This window comes from Taudactylus pleione, unplaced genomic scaffold (assembly GCF_031769625.1).
Source record: "Taudactylus pleione unplaced genomic scaffold, aTauple2 ptg000628l, whole genome shotgun sequence".
NCBI lineage: Eukaryota > Metazoa > Chordata > Amphibia > Anura > Myobatrachidae > Taudactylus > Taudactylus pleione.
In genome coordinates this window covers 168346-192218 of record NW_028285030.1, presented here as the reverse complement: position 1 = coordinate 192218, position 23873 = coordinate 168346, and the positions used below count along the sequence as shown (strand labels likewise).

The following is a 23873-nucleotide window of genomic DNA, read 5'->3' as shown; positions in this document are numbered from 1 at the left end:
TGATGTGTCAGTACATGGATGTAGTTATTGTAGCTTTTCTGTCTCCTTCTCCTTACTTTCAGCTCTCCTCGGGCACAGTTATTTTTAGACTGGCTTGGGGGGGTATAGAGGGGTAGGAGCTAGCTACTGTTAGTTTTTTTTTAAGGTGCCAGCTCCGGGTTAACCCACTCCTATACCCATTGTATTGAGACTCCAGTGTCCCCTGTGGAATCGGAGAAAGGGATTTATCGATAAGTACCACAATCTTATTATTTCTATAATTACTCCCATTATTTGATTTACGTGTGTCAATAATCCTAATCGATACAGGACCTATGATCGTCCATCCCTATTCTGGTGTGCTCTCAGTTACTGTGCAGGAGCTCTCGTCTCATCTTCGGGGTTCCAGGTTTGGTTTTTCCCAGCGAGCTTCACTGCTCCAGTCAGTTGGCAGCCTCTGCTTCTTCCACACAAGCTCTAGTGGTGACAGGATATGACTGCAGGTTTTATTAAGTCTTTGAAACTTTGGTCATGTGACTGCTGATGTTGTGCTGCCCACCAAAAGTTCAGATTACCTTTCTATTTAAATCTGCTTAGTCTGCTGCCATAGTATTAGGTCCAGTGTTCCTATGCTTTATTGCTTATCAAAGTTTTTGTGCATTTGACCTTTGGCTTGTCTCTCATTCCTGAACCTATACTTGTGAAGTGATATGAGCATGATATATTTTATTGATATTCACACTGCTGATGTTCATTAGGTTGACATGTAAATTGTGTCATGTTCGTGATGTCAATACTGACCATGCTAATACTGATGTGATGTCGACATTGTTGAAATGTTGACTATTTTTTTATTTTAATCAGTAACAAAAAGTACCAGTTACAAAGCATTAACCAGTGGTAGAAAACAAATAAATAGGGAGGTGAGCTATATTTCAGATGGAGGCAAGGATGCAGTTCAACTCAGGTTCTTGTCGGTGTCATGGCTGGAGGCAGGGATCCTCTCATTTCAGGAGGTGGTGCCCTCATGCCAGATGGAGGCACTTCCACTGGTCTTCCTTGTCCTGATGGTGAACCCATAGGTGGTCTCATACCTGGAGGTGGTTCCTTCATACCTGGTGGGGGTGCTCCTCTGCCCATTGGTGGTGGTGGGCCCCCACAACCTCCTGCAGAGTACTGCTTTGGGACTCCAGCAATACTAGCAGTGGCAGCTACGTTACCTCTGCTCTGAGGTGTCATTACCTGCTGAGAGGATCCTCCCACATCCCCGACTGGTCCGGCTAAACCAGCCAAGTGCTTGTGGCAGAGGCGTACCAGCTGCCCTATCAACACCTGGTCCTTCAGCAGCTCCAGCCAAAGGTACTTTGGCAATGCCAGTACCTTTTGGAGTTGCACCCTCCACTGTCATTGACACCAGGTTTTCCCCTCATAGTAAAATTAGGCCAGGAACACTTTTCTCTTCACGTTCTGGCTGTTTAGAATTTGTGGGCTTAGGGCCTGATTCAGACTTGGGAATAGAGAGAGATATCTATCTCAACCGTTCATCTTGGTGAGACCATGCTGCAATGCAGGTGGGGCAGATTTAAAATGTTCAGAGAGATTTAGATTTGGGAGGAGTATTTCCAAACGGACATCTAAATTGTAAAGTAATAATAAAGCTGTGCAGTATTTGTGGGCTACATGCAAATTCAGCCAGTGTTTACACATTTTAAAAAAATTATGTATTTACACCCCTTGCATTGCAATATGGTTTGTTCAGGTTCACAATTGAGAGAGATATCTCACTCTATTCCCAAGTTTGATCAAGCCCTTAATCTTCCTGAACTTGACACAGGGCCCAATTCATGTTTGTATGCAATCGCATTTGTGATTTTTTTAGGCTTCGGTACTGCAAATCTTAGCAAGTGAAGCTGCCGCCCAGAAAAGAAGATAGACGCCCACTGGAGCCATCGCAAACTAATTTGCAACTGCATACATATATGCATGTGATGAGGTTAGCAATTACTGAGTAATATCAGACCTTGTGCAAATGTGCGTGAGGCTGCGCTGGTACTCGATGTTACCGATGGTTTCGTAGTTTTACAGATGTGTGTATGGTAAAGGAGATGTCCTTATGTTAGTCTGCATATGGCACTGTGATTGCACTCATTAGCATATCTTCGCAGTGAGACTGCATGCGTAATCGTAATAGCGATCCTTAATGAATCAGGCCCCGAGTCTTTTAATACAAAGATACAAATTGGCTGCACCTCATTGGGTCTATGGAAGGTGGACTTTTTTTTCTGCTACTTGAATGCACTACAGTTACATGAGCGAAGATAGGAAATTTATGGAATGTATTTTGTGGTATTATATATATATATATATATATATATATATAAAGCAGTTTTAATGTATTTAATTGTATGTGTATGCATTCATTATTAAATATTATATTAATATTTGCTCGCCTTGTCGTACCAAAATAATCTTTGGAGTATATCAGAAATACTCAGTAGGAGCAGCAATCATTCTATATTAAAATGGAAGAATTTTTAATTACTTTATTTTATTTACTTACTTTATATTTGAAGTATTTAAAGTGCCTGAATTTTATTAGACTTGATTATTGTTCCCCTAGTAAGGACTTGCCACGTGAGGGGGATGACCGGCTGTTTGGGAGAAGACTCAGATTCCATATAGTCAGAGAGCGGTGCCATTTTTATGACCCCTGACCCTGATGGGCACATGTGCAATCCGCCGAGACCTGCGCCATTGACAGCGCACGCACGCACACACACACTAGCAGTACCCCGGGGATCTACCCCTCATCACCAAATGTGGCCGGGTTGAATAGCTGCAAAGTAAACCCTGTTTTAGGAAGAAAATAACAAACGTCCCTCTCATAGAGACAGAGGGGACAGAGGGAGATAGACTGTATGCAGTAAGTGGGTAGTCTGGTTTAGAAGTTTCTGTCTTTATACTGGGAATAGGTTGCTAACCCACAGGAAGGCTGCCATGGATGGATGAGGAAGAAACAATGTTGACATTTCAACAGCATTGTGGGATGCCCTAAGGGAAGTCCATAGCAATATTTTCTTGGCTTCCCTAATTCCGGGTACACATTAGACAATAGGTCATCCGATCCAGCCGGAATGGATGACATATAGGGCACATAGTCTAGTGTGTATCCTCAATGTCACCAACGATGTGCGCTCCAACGCACCGTCAGCGACATAGTCAGAGAGGGCCATGCTACAGCTTGTAGCAATGGCCCCTGCTGCTGTGCTGTCACTCCCGACATCGGCAAGTGTGTATGCACATGCTGATGCTGAGACCCCCGCCGAGTCCTGTCGCACATTGTTATTTTGTGTACCCAGCTTTAGATTGTGGGAACTCTGCAATTAGCAGTGATTGCCAAACGCAGAAGAGGCTGTTCCCTACATGCACATTCAGGGTTCAAGCAACAACTTAATAGTTGGAGTTTATTATAAATACTTTTGACCATTAGAGCTTTTAGTGCTTATAGTGTGCACCTGCATCTCCCCCCCCCCCCCTTTTTCTGCTGTAGAACTATAGGTCTCAGCATGGTAGCACCTATTCTTGTGTTTAAGATTAGGATGTGCAGCCCAGACCCTCCTTTTTCCTTCATGCAAAAACTGCCAGCAATACTCTTGCATGAAAACTCATATTCATCATTTTGGATATAAAACAAAAATAAAATAAAAAGTAAAACTAAAATCTGTTTTGGGATGCTTGCTAGATTCCATCTTTGGTGGTAGTGGAAGGTTCATCAGGCCACGCCTGACATTGGCAGGTTAGAAGAAGGAGCTGCCCAATGTACTGAGTTGTATGACAACCAAATGGAAAAAAATAAAAATGGAATTAAAAATGGTTATAGTACAAGACATTTTTAAAATGCAGTAAGATTTGTGTGTTAATTAACATACTCGAGGAAATAAAGACAAATATACTGAGCCATAGAATAAAGTAACAAATAAACCTTTATTTCAGAAACAGAATTTTCTACTAAAATAAATTAGAATAACTAAGGTGTAAACTTGTCACTGTTTACTTACTAATTACTGTGTTAGATCTCACTGAAACACTTTACACCTCTGTACACAGGTCACGGTAAGAGTACAATCCCGAGGACTTATGTTTAGTCATGATTGGCACCACAGAGACCCTGGCTCCAGTTTAAATAGGAGACACTCATTTATGTTGGCAATTGACTGTCAGATATAAAAATGTAACAAGCTGGGATCCTCTCCATGTGATGCAGGGAAATGAGAAAGAAACAGCCATGGAGAGCACTGCCATCAGTCCCCAAGTTCTGGCATTTCACATATAACCAAGTGACACTTACAAGGCTGGATCTGGCAAACAGACAATTACCTGCTTTATTAGATGCTCACTGCCGAGCACTTAAGGGTTTGCTAGGCACACACACATATCTAACACCATCATTGTTGCTTAGTAAACAGTTACTGAAGCGGACATGTTTTTGACACAAAAACAACATAACACATTATGTAAAATAAATAAGTAGGTGCGCACATACTGTACATCTCGGGGTGAATACTGTTCTGATCTCACAAGGCTTCAGAAGAATCACAAAAAACTGTTGTACGGCCTGAAATAACTAAACTACGTAATAGTGTACACTCAACGCCATGGAAAGACATTTTACGTGAGCTTTAAAACATCATGGCATTGCTGCGTATGCGACCGGCGCCCTTTTGTGACCATCATACGACAAAATAATGCCTACACCCTGCAGATAACACAACTAACTCTACAGCACGTCATGAAAAATCTTGTAAGTGGGATGTAGGACTTTTTAATAAGTAATTAATAACAATAATGATTACGATGATGATTCTAATAAATTGCTTTCTAATATTTTTTCCATTTGAAGGAGCCTGTCTGGGAAGTTATCTGTGGTGGTCAAGTAGGGGAAATGCACTTTCCACAATAAGCACAGTTTCTACATGGAGGCCACACCATACAGCTGACACTCAGTGAGTGACAATTAGGATTAAGATAGTGTTGCATATCACGTACTATGTAGACAAATTCGTTGTTACCTACAGCATAGTTACTAATGGGCCATGAGGTGAAATCAGATAGTTAAGAGCGTGAAACTTATAAAGCAACCCAATGACTATATGTTTGATTTGTAGCTCCATAGAATGACAATTGTGCCGGCAGCATTTTGTAAAAGGCCAATTAATTGCTAGAATAATTAAGAGAAATGATCACTGACTAAGCAGCCAATTAGCAATGTTTTCATTACTCCCAACATGTATATGGTACATGTTTAGCAACACTTTGTAAAAGGCCAATTAATGACTAGAATAATTAACAGAAATGACCTGTCAGAGTAAGTATTCATTAGCTACATGTATATTTTTCATATATTTAACAATATAATTACAATATCTGATAAAAGTGTGTTTCTTTTTCCTATTACATTTTTAATACAGATTTTCCATAACAACCAGCATGGGAAATGTAGTGCAGCCCTACTCCGCTGCAGGCTATTCTCCGCACTGGCACTACCTTCAACATGCATATACAAGCTGGACAGGAAACAAAGCATGGATTAAGTCATCTATCATATTAATAATACTATGTATACAGTTGTATTGGTGAGACCTAAGATACTGCTTCCATATATGTAAGTTAGTGTAACCAAGGACACTGGTTCTTTAGATGAAATACAATTAGCTCTCATGACAGGTTATCCTGTGTTTGCATTTAGTTCTCTACTGCAATCATTTACATTCATGGCACTGATCTACTCTGAACCTTTGGTGACACTTTATTAAAGTAGTGTAGTACGTACAAGCTTAATACTAGCATTACAGTCTATGCTAACTGGACGTAGACATAACCAGAGGAAACAAGGAAAATACAGAGACAAAGATCCACTACTTCCGCTTGCTCTTGGTGTCTGTCGTTTGGAAAACACTGGAAGCCGACATGAGATTCTCAATGTACTGTCCAAGAACTTGATTTTCTGACTTAAGCTTCAGATTTTCCTCTTTAACAGCGTCAACTCGAGCAGAGAGGTCTGCATGGGAAAAAAACAGCATTATCAAATAGGATTGCTGATCCAACATCATACACAAGCTCTTAGCCAACCACACAAGAGGAGGCTACTTCTGGATGTCTCCAAGCATAGTTCAATAAGAATCCTGGATGCATATTGATTTACAGCTATCGAGTAGCAATTGTATTCCTCAACTGAGCATAAAATAAACAAAACAAAAACACACAGCATGATAACCTGGACAGGTTCTGTATATTTCTGCTTGGGCCGTCCAGGTAATCTCTTCCAACGTTACTTAGTAGGAAGATACACGCGGGCTGCCATCGTCACCATCCCCTTCTGTCCATCAATGGGCTTGTTGGCTAACGCATTTTGATTGGATTATCATCAGACACCTGGCTCATTTCTGCACAACATGCGCTGTGATATCAGACAATTGTCTGACTTTGCATCAGTATCAGAGAGTGGAACCAGCTTAATAGTTTTATAGTATTGTATTTCTTAGTGAAACTCCTGCAATGATTAGCATTATGATTAGGCTGCAAATGTTATAAAGTGGAGAGATGTGGTCCCTGTACCCACCAATAAAGGCAGGCCTTTGCAACCAACTGTCTTGCTCTGATTGGTTGTTCTTAAACTGTGCTGACTAAAGGCCCCCATACTTCTGCAATGGATTGGGGCAATTCCCCGATTCCCAGACGATGGGGTCAGAGCATCAGTGAAATCCAACATGTTGGATTTCCCTGATTTGCTGGTTATGACCAAAATATGATCGTGATCAGCAAATCGGGGAGTTTTAACATGAAGAAGATCACAGATTCCCCGACGGCTCACCGATTGGAGTTAATGTGCATACACACAGTCAGATTTTTCTTCAGATCTGAACGATAACGATTTAAAAAATCATTCAATCGTTCATATCTGAAGGAAAATCTGACATACCTGAACGATGGACGATGCGCGTTCCCGATGGTCAGAAAATGATATCTGACATCTGATGTCTTTGCAGTCAGACTTGGACGATTCCATTCATTTTAATGCAGTCAAAAATCGTTCAAATCTTTTGTAAAATCGTGTGCATGCTCCATTGCATTGATGGCCGCTGACCAGAGTTTCCGATAGATTGTTTCTATACAAATATTCTTTATTTTCCATAATCAATAGGTGGCAAAATATTTTCCCCAGTTAACAATTCAACAGTGCCTGTTGGATTTCCCAGTACGTAGTTGTACAGTACAACAACTCAACGTAACAAAACATTAACATTGACTATTATAGAAACTTTGCTAAATAATAGAAAGCAATAACTTAACTCTTTGGAGTGATGATTATCTGTCAGATATTTTCTACTGTGAGAATAACAGGCACACAGGAGCTTTTCTCTAAGACAAACGTAGGCATACCATACCACATGAATAAGTGAGGGAAGAAAGCAGAGACACACGATTTTATACCTTCTAAAGTATGCTGAAGTTCCAAAACCTGGTTGATGAGTCGCGTCTTTTCCTCTAGTTCTACTTGATTTTCTAATTCAAGAGCTAAGAAGAGAATCACACATTAATATTAATTAATACAATAGACATAATTTCGGAAACCATTACAATAGTCATATCTGTGTACACTGTGCATTTATTAAACACATCACACAAAAAAACCTGTACAATGATACAGCAGCAAACAATTAATGGACAAAAATGCTATTTATTTGTAAATACTGGTTCTAGTGTAACTAGATGTCCCCCCAAATTGCAGCTCAACTGGTACTAACAAGTTTCTAAGTGGTGAGCCCAGTGTTTGCAGGAAGAGGACATTTCATGCACTCTGTGCTTTATAAATGTAATTATATTGAGTATATACAGAACAATTCTTCAAATTTAAATGCATTATGAACTACAATTGGTTTTAAGTGTATAGGCATAAATAATAAATATGCAATAATGTCACTGATTTCGGGAAGTATTAATTCAATTAAAAAATATTGAACATACATCCACTGATATACTACACATAAGTTTGATGCTATCCCTGTACTGGAGTTGCCTTTGTGTTAGAAGCATGCAAGATAATAGCTGCTTTCAGCAAGTGCTGTAATAGGAATGGAGGAGCCCAGAAAAGCAGTGTATATAGAAACCACTTATCAGGTGGTAGTACAGCTTTCACACTCACTTTAAGCAGTGCATAAGCCCATTAAGAATAATGCACTGTTATCTCCTCCACTTCCAAAAGTATTTTTCCACCTGTTTAGCCTATTCTGGTACTTTTGGACTCATTACAATGCAAATTTATCATCAGTAACTTTCCTGTGCATTAACCATACCAATCACCCTTTTGTTTTCACAAGAATGTTGCATGTTTAGAACATACCATGGTCTTTTCAGCAAAGGTTAAATTGCAAATCTGGAAAGAATTGCCTTTCATCTTATTAATAAAACAAAAGAAGGTTATGGAAGTGAAGTATACAATTTTATAGGATGGGCTTAGTTGTAGATCACACAATAATAATGGTACCATATTTGTATTGACTAACTGTCAAATATGAGATGAGTGCATTAAAAAAGATTACAGTACAAACAATGGGTTAGGCGTACCATTTAGGTGACTAGACAACCTAGCGCATCAAATGAGGGGTCAACTACCTAACCTGGCTGGGATGCACAATAGTTTCCAAGAGATGAAATGAGAGGACTTTTTTTTTTACCATTTGTTTTATTTTATTTCATGAATGAAAGTAGGTCAAACAGCTGTATACCGTTCTGATATCTGCTAGCCACCCAATAATAGGTACTCAGGGGGTTATTCAGACCCGCTCGCGAGCGCAGGACGCTCGCAAGCGGGTCGATGTTGCCCCACTGCGCATGCGCACGTCGGAGGGAGCTCCGTCGTGCGCACGCGCGAGACCCAGATAGCAACGGGCTCTCCGTCGCTCCGAGTCTCGCACTAAAGGGGGCGTGCTGTCGATATTGATTGACAGCACGCCCCCTTTGGTGGGCGTGCCGGCGGCGTGGCTGCCAGACGGAGGCGTTCCCATGGGAACGCCTACCGTCTGAAGCCGGCCCCACTGACATCACTAGTGATGTCAGTGGGAGTGATTTTGGCTCTGATAGAGCCAAAAGCACTCCAGGGCTTGCGGCAGCGAGACCTTACCGCAGGGTCTCCGTCGCAAGCCCGATGGTCAAGACCATCGCGACCATCATCATGGACGCTCGCATAAGCTGTGGGTGGTCACCCACAGCTATGCGAGCGTCCAGGAGGATGCTCCATTTTCATGGAGGAGGGCCCAGATTCAGAGCGAGCGCTCTGGTCAGAGCGTTCGGCTCTGAATCAGGCCCTCAGTTTCATATAAACCCTTATCTTTGGGTGCTAGAAACAAAAGGGGGGAGAGGTAAGATAGTTGTAATTATCACCTTAATTGCTTAGATATAAACAGAAAGTGATTGCACACACTGAGAATGTATTTAGCCAGCACAAAGATCAGTATTTTAGGGATTTATTTAATAGTACTGACTTATTTATACGTTTGCCTGTATTGTGTTCCTATGAAGGATGCAATAAGGAGTCCTTAATTGGGAATAAACCTATTTTTTATTATACAAAATTCTCTCAAGAGCTGGTTTTCCTCTTATGTACTAACAAAACAGGAGTATAAATATGAACCTAATTCTTTCATTTACATACTAGTAGAGACCCTCTCTGTTTGCTGGCCCACCCTCAAGCTCTTTCCAGCCCCGCCCTCATGTTAGCTACTTTATCCTTTCAATTGTCTAGCCCCGCATCCCGCTCTGTATGCTGCTCTAACCTCCACTCTGTCCAACCGCCCTTCACCCCTTTCTGTCATGCTCCGCCCGCACTGTCTGCCCACTCCATCTCCCGCACTGTCTGCTGTTGTCCTGCCCAGCCGCCAGGGTTGCTGCTGTTTCCTAGTTGGAGAAAGGACCTCTGTGATGTATCCACCACGTGACCGCTGCAGGAGGCTGGACCGCTCCTGCGTTACCATCCACTAGGACATAGAGGGGGAATAAATATTTGTGGCGAGCGCAGCGAGCCACCGTGCCCGAAGCGTGGCGAGCGCAGCGAGGGGAACACTTTTGGTCCCCCGTTAGCATCCCCGCCCCTCCCCCTTTCAGGCCGGGTCACGTGGGTGTGACCTCACAGGTCCATCTGCGCTGTATAGTCTAGTCCTAACCCAGCCGCCAGCTCTGTCTGCTGCTCTGGGCCGGATCCTGAGGTGGACGCTAATCCCGTCACGGCGGCATCTTTGTATACAGAGGTACTGAGAGATTATGCTAATGCCGCAGCAGCTGTAATTTGTACAGAGACGCCCATTGGCTGCTTCTCCGATACGCCGCTTGTGTACAGAGACACCCAAAACAGACTTCAGAGTAACCCTATGGCTGCTCAGAATGGAACTGTGCAGCCGTGGCCAGTGAAATTGCATACAAAGACACAGTTGCTGGCTAAGAGACCTAAAAATGCTCACGACACAAGCCACCCCAATGTTACTGACCATAAATGCATACTGACTACTCAGTATCGGCGCCGTCAGTAAACCATCGCGACACATGCACAGTGTGACTCAGACGCATATGTAGTACAAAAAACATTGGCCAACTGGACAAACAGCGGTATAGCGTCCAGCTCTGATCAGGCGCTCTGTCCCGCTTCACCCCTCCTCCGACTTGTTCTCAGCTGGTACTGCTCCTTTCTGGCTAGGCTCTGTCCTGTCGCTCGCTGCAGTGGGAGCCGTTGGGAGGGACAATACGTGCCCTGACTCCCACAACGCATGCATGCAGCAGATGGGACAGACTTTAGGAGATTACTATATAGAGAAGTGTTTTTTTATCCAGGTCAGCAGGAGGCTCTCTTGTGCCAAAGAGGAACCTTTATTGTAGAATATTGTGTAGATTTAGTTTCTAACCCCTAAGTTGATGTCCCCCAGCCCACTAGCATTACCAGTAAGTCAATATAGCATGTGCCTCTGATTACTGACACATCTCCGTTAATATACAAATCAGTGCTGCTTTGTGAAAGCTGCAGCATGTGTTTGCCCTTATTAAGGTGAAAACAATTCCAGGGAGAGAAGCAGGAGGAATAGTTGCACACTGAGCTGGCTGATTGGCACACGTGAGTCTAACCTGTGCTACTTCATGCCTGTGAGAAGCCTGTGCTAGGTAGAACCATGACAATATAAGTCCATTAGAATGGATTTTATTTTTATTAAATTGTATATTTACATTAGTATTAAGCCTCTGCAACAACACTCGGTGGTATAGATGTAAATATTTAATGATAGTCAGGTTTATATAGTAAACCCTGCTATTTTACATTTTCTAAGACAGGGACATTGCATCCCTGAATGAAGTAAAATCGGAACAAGCTGGGGCTAACAGTGATCACTTAATGAATTAAACATGCTGCAAGGCAACACTACAATGAGTTCACATGCATGCCTGTAAGTTGTACTGCACAGGGACACAGCATGTACATGCACAAAGTACAGTGCAGAGCACATTAACATTTTTAGTTGTCCATCCTGATAAGCCAGGGCAGCAGCTAAACCAGATGGTGAGCAGGTTGTCACTCCAGCCCCAATAGCCTAACAATGTCACTGTATCTAAAAATCCAAGGGGGCATTTCAATTGTTTTTTTGGGCAGCCATCATTAATGGGCACCCGACGGAGCAATTGTTATGTGTGCCCATTAAATATCGTGCTTGCCGTGCCCAAAAGCACAAGGTGTAGCCGCGCAAATCAAAGGATGCAATAAATGGGCGTGACACGAAATGTGCTGTTTGGGCGCCCAAAAAAGTCAGACATTTCTATCGCCCCCTCAGGAGGGAGAAAGCAGAAATGTGGGAGCCCGCGGCACTCTCGTCTGATCAGAGGAACAGTTGAATAGCACCATCAGGAACCCATTACTGAGAGCACCCCAAAAAACTACTGAATTATCCCCCCTCCGCCAAGTGTCATATTCCATAGCTTAAAACAGCGATTTTTGCCTATTATTACATTTTAAGTTTTGGGTAGAGTTCACAATTAAATATAAGGACAGCTCTCTCTCTCTCAATACCAATTTCATTATGTGCCTATTCTTCTAAAGTGCAACAAAAATAATAATATACAGTGATGCCTACCGTCCATGTCAGAATTCATCATTGTAGAGGGCGGCTCTTGCGTAGTGAGACACAACTGTAGTGCACTAAAATCTGTGGACAATTTAAAGAAAAGAAGGTCAATGTACAAATCACTAGTCCCACAAATCAGATTAAAAATAAGACTTTAAAACTTGCTACTATCATATTTTGACAGATGCAGCAAACGCTCATCATCATTAGAACAGATATATGAGGCCCTTTAGTGATGCTCTGAGACGCTGAGGCCTACACAAATGTCTACATCATACTTGCCTACCCTCCCGATTTGGTCGGGAGCCTCCCGAAAATCGGGTGCCGCTCCCGACCTCCCAGGATGGTAGGCAAGTCTCCTGGCTGCCGCGGATCCCTCCTTTCCCACCGCAATAACCTGTAAAAACCCCGGCAGCGTCATTTTGGCACCGCCCCCTGCTTCACACTGCCTGTAATATCGGCAGTGTGTAGCGGGGGCGGGGCCAAAATGACGTGCTCGCGTGGCCCCGCCCGCAAAAACTTGTCATCTGGCCGGCCCCGCCCCGTTTGCTGGCCACGCCCCCGAGTAATGCCGATCTGGCTGCTCCCTCCCGGAAGGGGCAGCCAGATAGTCGGCATGTATGGTCTACATGATAGTCCTCAGTTATCGCCACCTTATATGAATCAAAGAGTAACACTTAGCTGAAAAGGGGCTTACATTTCACCAGCTAACAAAAACCCTCACAAAACATATAAATGTAATCAATTTCCAACTGGCATATCTGCAGGAATATAGACTTAAACTGGCCACACATCTAAAGATTATCTGTCCAACCAGCCAACTAGTTGATTGGTTTGAATGAAAATCTGGTAACGTATGGGAGTAAATGATGATCAGCAATTTGCTCCTAAATGCCAGAAAACAGATGAAAATGGTCATCAGACAAGTTTGAACAAATTGTTTAGATCAAACATTTAACAAACAACAGTTTTTGTCCATTTTCCGGGGTTTGGGAGCAAATTGCTGATTGTCATTTACTCCCATACGTTACCAGATTTTCATTCCTACCAATCAACTAGTTGGCTGGTTGGACAGATAATCTTTAGACGTGTGGCCAGCTTAAGTCTAAAGCTGGGTACACATGTAAAGATTTTCTATCCAACTAGTTGATTGGTTGGAATGAAAATCTGGTAATGTATGGGAGTAAATATTGATCAGCAATTTGCTCCTAAATGCCAGAAAACAGATGAAAATGGTCGTCAGACAAGTTTGTTAAATGTTTGATCTAAACAATTTGTTCAAACAACAGTTTTTGTCCATTTTCTGGCGTTTGGGAGCAAATTGCTGATTGTCATTTGCTTTCATACCTTACCAGATTTTCATTCCTACCAATCAACTAGTTGGATGGTTGGACAGAAAATATTTACGTGTGTATGCAGCCTAAGGTTTCATTAAAAAGGGGATGTGGTCTACGCTCATTCCTAATTTGGAAACACCTGAACCCCTTCTTTAGTATTATGACACTACTCTGAAGGCCCTGCAATCCTCAATGTTACAAGAAGTGCATGTCAAAGTACTTCACAGGGCGTACATTTCACAGAATTGTAGTGCACATGTGGTATTAGAAGAATCAGGGCGGTGTCTAAAATGTGGAGCTGCTAAGGCCCCTTTCTATCACAAATTCTGGGAATGTGGTCAGTTTTGGGACAAGATTATGTCCTTTATCAATTGGTTACTCTCCCTACATTTACATAAGGCTCCCTTGGCGCTACTATGTGCCAACTTTGATAACTGGTGTTTGGAACCACATAACAAAAAAAGTTATACTCCCCTTGCTTACGATGATTGCTACAATTGCCAAGAAAGTAATCCTATTAAATTGTACAATTAAAACCCCGCCATTTCTTAAGACAGTTAAGTGTATGCTATTGCAAGCTCTCTACTTTGATCGCAAAGCCACTCTCCCTGATATTGAGAAAGGGGTGATACGTTTTCAAAGAAAATGGGGACTATATATTTCGTATTTAGACAGTACTACTCAGACTCATTAATACAATATTTGAGACTACTACTTGGTTTCTATATCAACAATTAGATTGAATTATAACTTCATATGCTCATTCCAGCCCTCTTATCTAGTGAAATAGAACATATTTTTCTACATCATGTTTTCCTTCCCTTCTGACTTTCCTTTCCTCCCATCTCCCTTTTGTCTATTTTATTCCTTTAATATATTTTAGGATGGTTACTATAAATGCTGCTTATTGCACTGTGTTTACATTTTGATATCCTCTATGGGGGTTGGGTATGAAATCCCGTCTGTCGGGAGGCCGCTGGTCATAATACCGACAGCGGCATCCCGACAGCCAGAATCCCGAGACCCACAGCAAGTGACGGTGCGTACTTTTCTAACCCCCACCCTAACCCACCCTTCCCCGTTGCCTAAACCTAAGCTCCCCCTATCCGCACCCTAAACCTAACAATCCTTTCCCGATGCCTAACCCTAACCATCCCCCTAATGCCTAACCCTAACCTCACCCTAACCCCCCCGATACTTACCTTTGGGATGCCGGCGGTCGGGATACCGGTGCCGGGATGCCGACCTGTCGGGGTTTCAGCGCCGGTAATCAGACCGTCGGCATCTCGCAAGCCGGGATACCGACTACATCCCCTCTATGGATGTAACTTACATGTATGACTAGTTCGCCAGCTTTGACCTCAGTTGTATCAGCCGGTCATACCAATGTTATTTAATTAAGTCCTCAATGTCAATTCTTATAGCTTTGTACCATCCTTTGTGATATTTCAAACTTGTTACTCCCTTTGTCATTGTCTAGGACTATAATAGTTAAAAAAAGGGGATGTGGGCACCAATTGCTAATCAATTAAATGCCACTCCGATTGCCAAGACAATTTTTCCATCTATACCATGCATCCCTGTGAGCATTCTCATTTAAAACCCCATTTATTTATCATTGCTTCAAGAAAGATTTGCCTCTTCAGACTAAGTACTGAAATCATTGCTTTTATAAATCAGGTCTTCCAGGAAGCTATTCAGCAGCTCTTCCAGCAGATACATTAACCCTTACAGCAAAGCACTAATGTACATGCATCTAACAATGAACAGCACTGTAGTATTGGCCCAAATCGCTTTGTAATATCGCTTGTGCTCCACCATGTTGAATGGGAACTGTTGATGAACAGCAAGTGTCATGTCATTCTACAGAATATTGATGGGACTAAGATCTGGGGGGTTATTTATCAAGAGGCATGTGGCTGTGAAATTTAGAACGGTAATAACATTAACCATGACACACGTGGTTAGTGTTTAATATTAACTACTATTGCATATTGTGAACTAAAATTTTCCCAAAGTTAGTCTGACATATATGCCAACCTTCATGTAACATGTTATCAAAACTGGAGATGGTCAGGTGGGGGTGGACCTCTAATGAGTTTGAAAAATTGTTAATATAAGGAGCATTAGATTATCTGATAAAAGTAATTTTATTATAACTTGGTGGCAGTCTGTCTATATCCAAGGTTTCACCAAATGGTGTCAAGAGAGTCTGGTTGTTGTCACAGGAAGGGCAGTTATGGAAAATAATGGTACCTAATAGAGGATGAAACTGGGTACACACTAGATAGTATTATGTGCAATCATGAGACTCAACAACAGTCATTACAACATTGTACATTACATCTCCCCAGCTAATGTGCTGCACTTCAGATGGGATGATGCGATGTACAATATGGTGCACAACGAAGGACCACACTATAACATAAGAGGACAATCGTACCACTGAAGATGTCACCTGTCAGCCACTCCCTTCTCCAACCCTACTACTCAGCATGTGTCATTCTCTCCATGTACATTACTACACCCTACCTTACTGATAGTGTATAAAGCCACAGCTTGATAGTGATGGCTATCCATAGCAAGTACATTACTTTGATAGCAAAGCAGTAAAGTAATGTAGAACATAGAGCAGGAATGAACTGAGCCTCAGCAAACACACATTATGCTATCTCCCCTTCCTGTGTGTTCTGACAGTACAGCCCGTTATTTCAATTTTATGCATGTTTGGCCCTGTTCTACACGATGATCGCATTGTGGGCCTAACTCAGACCCGCTCGCAAGCGGGTCGATGTTGCCCAAGTGCGCATGCGCACGAGAGAGCCGACTCCGTAGTGCGCATGTGCGAGACCCGAATAACGACGGCCAAGCCGTCTTTATGGGCTTGGCCGTGGGCCCTCTGGTGGGCGTGCCGGGGGCGTGGTTGCCCAGACGGAGGCGTTCCCATGGGAACGCCTACCGTCTGGGGCCGGCCCCACTGACATCACTAGATAGAGCCAAAAGCACTCCAGGGCTTGCAGCAGCGAGACCCTACCGCAGGGTCTCGTCTCAAGCCCGATGGTCGCGATGGTCTTGACCATCGCGACCATCATTTTGGCCGCTCGCTATAGCTGTGGGTGGTCACCCACAGCTATGCGAGCGGCCAGGGGGCCGCTCCAAAAAGGAGAAGGGACGGCCCTGATTCAGAGCGAGCGCTCTGTCAGAGCGTCCGGCTCTGAATCAGGGCCAGTGTGCACAGGAACAAATATTAATTGAATATGATCCCTCGACACAATATATTGTGTCATTGTTAAAAAGTTTGCATAGTATGTACGCTCAATATTGTGCGTTCTTGCATCGTATGATTGTAAATGAAATTAGATGGACCGTCGCATCGTTTGTTACATGGTTCAGGTGTGTATCTAGTCTAATAAGCCATATGGTGGTTGAGCAGGATTGCCTTCTTGACAAATAGAAAATCTGGCTTGGTTGCATTGGGGATTGCATGTCAGACAGCAGAAGGTATATATGATTTTCTGACGATATTTACTTTTCATGACCACAACTGAGCTTGTTGTGTTCAGAAGACTCTAAATAAAAGTCGAGGCCATTTTGTCTCTAAAGCCAACGTGCGATGTTATTATTTACAACTAATATGACAGTCTTTGTAGCTGTGTCTAAAGGCCCCCATACATTAGAGATTGATTGCAGCAATCGTGCAATTTGCAATCGATTATGTATAAAAATCTTTCCCTCTTTCAATCGATTGTAGATTGCAGAATTGCCACAGTCGATTGAAAAGGGGAAAGATTTTTATACACAATCGATTCCAAATTGCACGATTGCTGCAATCAATCTCTGATGTATGGGGGCCTTTACTCACATGTACACGTCAGGTCTACAATGCACACTTGACTGACTTGTGCTCAGTACAAGTATTCATTTTCAATTTATAAAATGTCCCCAAAATATACGTAAAATAGATCCAGACGGATACTTTTTGTGGAAACCTTTGAATCAATGTCAGCAAATACTCTCCAGATGTCAGGACCATAATTGCTCAAATTACAATGACAATCTATGGGAACTCTATCAACTAAACAGATACATATCCATACATGGATATACAGTAACAAATTGATAGTTTTGCAAACATTTGTCATACAGCAGGAAAAGGTCTGTGGATAACATTGTTACACATGTCACTTATAGAAAATACTCTGTTATAACTTAATAAAATAAATTATGTTATATTAATAATACTTGGAGCATGCATAAAAGGTAGCAATAGACATACAGTATGCCATCACAACAGAGTGATCATTACCAACGGGAAACGTCCTCATTAAAGGCCAGACAATATGTATTATCAGAAGAGCTATGTGCTATTAAATACACTGGTAACAAGCATTTACCTGTCCGGACACTAGTGATGTCCGCAACGCATATAATGGATTCAATGTATATATACACACAGTGCTATCTGCTCCACAGCTAGACCCTCCTCTGCGACACCAGCACCGGGTAGGTCTGCCAGTGCGTGCCTCCCAACGCGCTGACATTGCCGTACGTCAGAGCCGAGCGTAACCAGCAACAGCAGATTACCTACATAAGTGTCTACGATACAGGAGACATTTTCCTGGAGCTACATCTGTTAGACCAACAGCACTAGTGACTTTGAAAAAATGGCCGCTACCCTAGCACTACGTACACAGAGCAGAAGACAATATTTTCAGGCATTACCAATGGCTCTCTACTGTACCGGGCAGCAACGACGAAGCAAGACTGTGAAGTGATTGGTCATCCTGAGCCAATCCACAGAACTTGTGGGGATAGCCTAGCAGTAGTTTTTCATTCATTCACTGCTGACGCAGGCAGGATGCTACGCGCTGTGTTTTGATGAGAGAGATATGTTTCCCAGGCGCTAGCCAGAGTGTGTATGGATAATAGTGCAACAACTTTGTAAACAGATGCTCCCTGGCATATATAAAAGTCATATATAGCCTTACGAGGCACAAATGGAAATATTAAACAATCCTTAATATGTAACCATAAAGGACACACTAAAATATTTTTTTGGGGGGTATAATTAAAAAAAATTATAATAAAAAATAAATATATATATATATTAAAACATTTTTTTAAAAGTAATAATTAGCCAAATTGTGGCTGATGGGCCATCTTTTAATTCCTAGTTATATTTGTCAAAGCTTGGAGAGAGAGAAAAATGTGAGAGATAAAGTACCAACCCATCAGCTACTATTTTTCAAACACAGCCTGCAACATAACAGGAGCTGACTGGTTGGTACTTTACCACAATTTTATCTCTCTTCAATCTTTGATAAATGCGAAAGACTGGAAGGACCTAAAATTTTACCCATATACAGTACATGGTATAATTGTTTTAAATATAAGACAATCTTGTTTCAAGGCACACAATTTAGACTAAATGATTACCAACTGCAGCTCAATAGATATAATCAAACCCACAGCAAGATTTCCTGAGGCCTAAATCCTAAATGTACAAACAAATTTGCAATGGCTATAAAAAGTATTCACCCCACCACCGGTGGCATTGTCTCATTTTGTTGGTTACATCATGGAATCTCAATAAATGCATTTTTGGGAATGCATTAACCATGATAAGCACAAAACACTTCATAATGTCAGATAAAAAGCAATAAACGCTAAAACGTTTGTGGGTGTTTGTCAAAGCTAAAGGTGCCCACACACTAGGCGATCTGGTCACGATCTGATATCGTGTCCGATTTCTCCCCCGGGAGCTCCCGGCAGTTGTGGGCACGACTTGGTGTTAAAAGCTATTCAAATTGGCCCACAATCTATTGTGCATACTAAACTATTCCAGTGCATCGTGACTGAGATTTTCAGATCTTGCCTGCAGCAGGCAAGATCTGAAGATGCGATGTATGACCAGCGGGTACGTGCATCGGCATCTTGATCGTGAGTGGATACTCAAGATTAGGACATATTTTACATGATCTGTCGTTCCGATGCGTCGGAATCGGGCTGATCGTTTAAAATATCGATTAGTGTGTGGGCACCTTTAGTCACATTCTGCATTGTCACTAAGGATACTGCCTTTGAACCTCTATATACCCCTGCCTATACCTTCTAATATCCTTCCTAGAAACCTCTAAGGATGACGCTAATTTGCGTACGCAGTCATCCAGTAAATAATGACTCCAGACCTAGAACATGTGATTCCAAAGCACAAAGTATTATTCAAGTAAAAGTACAGCAGTTACACGCTATGATCCTCATATAATCTTAGCGCAATGAAATTATACAGACTCAAGTACAGTTATACATACGCAGCGCTCTCTGGTCCAGATGTTAGGCATCAGCAAGAAACCCCTCGTCAATCAGCATTCAGCACAAAGACTAGGAACCCAGGGTCAGAGCACACATATTTATACCCCCCAGAAATAAACAACACAATAGAGAAGTTTGTTGCTAATACCATTGGTCCTAAAGGAGAGGGCATATGTTACAAGGCATTTAACAGGTTGATTCAAATAGACACAACTCAGCCTCTAACAACTGGGGGTCTCTGGTTTCCCGCCTCATGCAAATCCTAACAGTTGTTCATATAATGTACATTTTGTTGTTTGAAGTCTCTGCGGTCCATAAGTTGAGAATGCATGATGTGATCTCCACACCGATGGTACCGGAATACTGTTGAAAGAGTACGCATCAGTACAATACCAATCACGGCTTACTTATCATGTATAAAACCTTAGTTACCAAATAATCTTTATTTCACAGAATGAACAAACTTAAATCTTATACTTTAAAGCTTATTAAACCTTTTATGTGAATATGTAATGTGTAAGTATGCGGGGTGTGATGTAAAGACGCTAGTTAACTTGGGGCAGATGCGTGCGCATGAAGCTAATAAACAGCGTTTTCATACAGGATCTTATGCATTCGCTAATATGCGATTATTTAACAGCGCAATTGTGTGTATTAATGTGTGTATGAGAAATGGTGCACTTAAATCTCACTTAAACTAAGTGAACACCTAGCAGTGTGGAATGCTGAGCCTTATAGTTCCATGACTTGCTCATGTCCCAGCAGCCCCCACCCTTTTCAGGCTCCAAAATACTGGTCTTTGTTCTCCCAGGGCCTGTGTGGATGCAAATTAGCACAGCTACAAGACCCAAACCTCAGATAACACTCTTGGCTTTGAAGGTATTTATTGTAGGAAGCCTGCTAATGTAAGGTGCTACAAACGACCCTCTTGCTGTATTCGAGCAGGGCCACCTGGAGTGAGAGCAGACGTTATGTCCATGAAGCTTGTTTACACAGGCTAGTTGTCACGTGGCCATTTGCTCTGTGTAGCTAATGCAATCCAATTTTGACATACTGTACAGCCATTTCTGAAATATATCCTTTAGGGGAATTATAATAATATACACTTTATCCAGAGCACCCAAACTACGTAAAGTCATGATATGGGCTTTTGATGAATCGCTGTAACTTATGGCGATGGTCACAGATGCAATCGCATGATGCTAATAGTAATATCGCCACATGTACTAAAGTGTGATTTTATCTAAAATGGCGCTTAGGCGGCCATTCACAAAATGGCGTCTTGCGATTCAATTTTAAACTGATCTTGTCTCAGCCAATAATCCAGCTTCGACATCACTTAGTGCAGCGATGCAGGAAATCTTAGCACTGAGATGTATTAAAAGAGAGCCACAGAAAAGGTGGTGGGATAACTCCCCTCTCTGGCAAACAATCCCTGCCTATATCACATCAGCCTAGTGCTAATGGAATATTACAGATTGTTTCCCACCGGGTATGCTGCACCCACCGGGATCTCACACACCCGACTTTGGCAAGTGGTGGTGAGACTGGTAAGTAACACAAGGCACCATCCACAGATGGCGCTATGTGTTAGGGGACAAGCAACAACAAGCTCATCTTTTTGACGCTTGGTAAGTACCCCTTAACGCTTTGCCACCATAGTTGGCTATAGCGGCAGTGTTATATACACAAGCTGAAGGCATTGCTGGAGAGATTTTTCTGATTTCCCCACAGTCAGACTTTTAATTCATTTAACATTTTAGCGAAACTGTAATAACCGCTTTTTGATGAAAACACAAAACAAAAAAGGGTTATCACTGCTTGAAACAAGTACCACTAAATCACAAATAAAAACCAAGCAATAATGGTATAATTATTCATCCAATTTGCAGAGATTCCTCGTAACCTTGCAGTTGTCTTTGGAGGTTTTATATTTTATTGTAGTACACCTGTGTATAATAGAGTGTTTCAGTTGATAGAAAAAGTAATGGGGCATACACACGAGACGATATATTTGAACGATATGGACGATAATTATATCGTTCAATGATATAGCGTTCATATCGTTCAGTGTGTATGCAGTGAACGACCAACGATGTGCGCTCCCGCTGGACGTTAACAATATCTTTGGTCATCTGTACATGTAGGCCAATTTGGAAGATATTGTCAAGAATTGCCTGTTCAGAGATGTGGCAGGATGACTTTACTGAAAGATATCTCTCAGTGTGTACCACCAATATCGTTTGTCCTGCACTACAGAAAGTTCAAGGGAAATCTTTCACCAATATCGTTCATACAGCACATCGTCCCGTGTGTATGCACCTTAAGTAGAGGATTTGAAAACAGAACAACCTATGAGAATGGGAAAAAATATGGCACAAGTGTGAATTTGTTTAGAGCATGCCATCCTCTGAAACTGAGCATCTGTTTATTAGAGTGGACACCAAGACCAGGGGACTATGGCAATTCTGATATGGTTAGAGTCTTCTGTGGGAGACACTGTACATGGTACAATATCTTGGGCACTCCACAAATCGTTTTATGAGTTATGACAAAACAAAAACCTTTGTTAAATGAAACATACATGAAATATATCTTACAGTAGTGAGAAATCATATGGGAGACACTCATGCAAGTGGAAGAAGATTATATGGTCACTCTAATGAGACCAAGAGGGAACTTCTTTAGTCTGCACACCAGGGGTGTATCTAGGGCTCCAAGCGCCCTGGCAAAGAAAGGGACTGCCGCCCCCCTTCCCCCACGGACCCATATTTTCAGAAAAACAAAAGACAAAATAGAGATTAGTGGCAGCAAACAAGGTGAGTGGCATCCTGGTCTAGGGGTAGATACAACCCTGGATGACACACACTGAAGGTGACACACACACACACACAGAAGGTGACACACACACATCGGAGGTGACACAGAGAAGGTGACACACACAGGAGCTCACACACACAGGAGGTGACATACACATATAGGTGACACACACAGGAGGTGACACACACACACAGAAGGTGACACACACAAACAGGAGGTGACACACAGAGGTGACACAAACACACATAGGAGGTGACATACAAAGGACGTGACACGCACACACGCACGAGGTGACACACACACATAGAAGGTGACACACACATAGGAGCTGAGACACACACACATAGGTGGTGAGACACACACACACACACGTGGCGAGACACGCACACATAGGAGGTGACACACACATATAGGAGGTGACATACACAGGAGATGATACACATAGGAGGTGACAAACTTACGCAGAATGTGAGATGCACAGGAGAGGAAACTGGCATCAGAGGGTGTGGAGGGAGCACAGGGATCGCTCAGCGCCAGCAGCCGCCGTGCAGTGATGAAAGAGGATGGTGTACAGGTTACAGAGACCCGGGAGCTCCCCCAGACACCAAGGTTGGGGAAGTCACATGGATAAAGTATTTTATGAAGATGAGGGCACAGCAATCTCCATACCGCCGCCGGTGCAGTCTCCATACCGCCGCCGGCCCAGAGCACTGCTGCAGCCAATCCACCACTTCCTCACCACACACGTGGCTTTGACCGCTGCGCTGCACCCTGGGACATGTAGTCTTCGTACTTTAGGGTGCCGCACTGCACGTTAGGGTGACATTAAAGTGTTATGGTGGAATGGAGTGTAGTGATTCTATCCCCGGCAGACGGTGGCACTGTCAGGTGGCGCCCCCCCTCCAGCAGGCGCCCCTGGCAAGTGCCATCCTGGCCAATTGCTAGACACGCCCCTGCTGCACACATAAGGGCAAATTCAGCTATCAGCTGGCTGTGGTATGAGGTCTCATCTGGGTGAAGTGCTTGATGATGTTCAGTTACAGACCCGCAATCAACCGCGAGCAGCGAGGCTGCAGCTAACGCTGAATTTATTCTCTCTCAGGAGTAAAAATATTTTGGTTTATTTATTACATTTGTAACAAGAGGCAAGTATAAACATAAAGGATCCTTTTAAGGACTTTGCAGCTACACCTCCTGACTTTTACACAAAATTATGAGTGGTGCAAAAGCGCAAAGTCCTTGTAATGTCTCTGTATCCTGACTGTTA

The 23873-nt window shown here is 42.6% G+C and overlaps 1 protein-coding gene and 1 pseudogene across 1 annotated transcript; both read right to left on the bottom strand.

Moving 5' to 3' along the window:
- Positions 1–942: 942 nt before the first annotated feature.
- Positions 943–3196, bottom strand: LOC148479231 (small nuclear ribonucleoprotein-associated protein B' pseudogene; annotated as a pseudogene).
- A 748-nt stretch (positions 3197–3944) lies between these two features.
- On the bottom strand, positions 3945–17956 carry SCOC (short coiled-coil protein). Its single transcript, XM_088454710.1, has 4 exons — positions 17869–17956; positions 12147–12218; positions 7471–7554; positions 3945–6037 (listed from the first exon to the last, which is right to left on the bottom strand). The coding sequence occupies exons 2-4, from the start codon at positions 12166–12168 to the stop codon at positions 5895–5897; spliced, it is 249 nt and encodes an 82-aa protein (XP_088310836.1). The 5' UTR covers positions 12169–12218; positions 17869–17956; the 3' UTR covers positions 3945–5894.
- Positions 17957–23873: the final 5917 nt, after the last annotated feature.

Bases quoted from the DNA above. Each gene is read 5' to 3' on its own strand.
- SCOC (XM_088454710.1), bottom strand. From the start codon at position 12,168: ATGATGAATTCTGACATGGACG. The intron at 7,555-12,146 runs GTAGGCATCACT...TTCTCTTCTTAG, and splicing joins GATGAATTCTGACATGGACG to CTCTTGAATTAGAAAATCAA. The intron at 6,038-7,470 runs GTATAAAATCGT...TTTCCCATGCAG, and splicing joins ACTTCAGCATACTTTAGAAG to ACCTCTCTGCTCGAGTTGAC.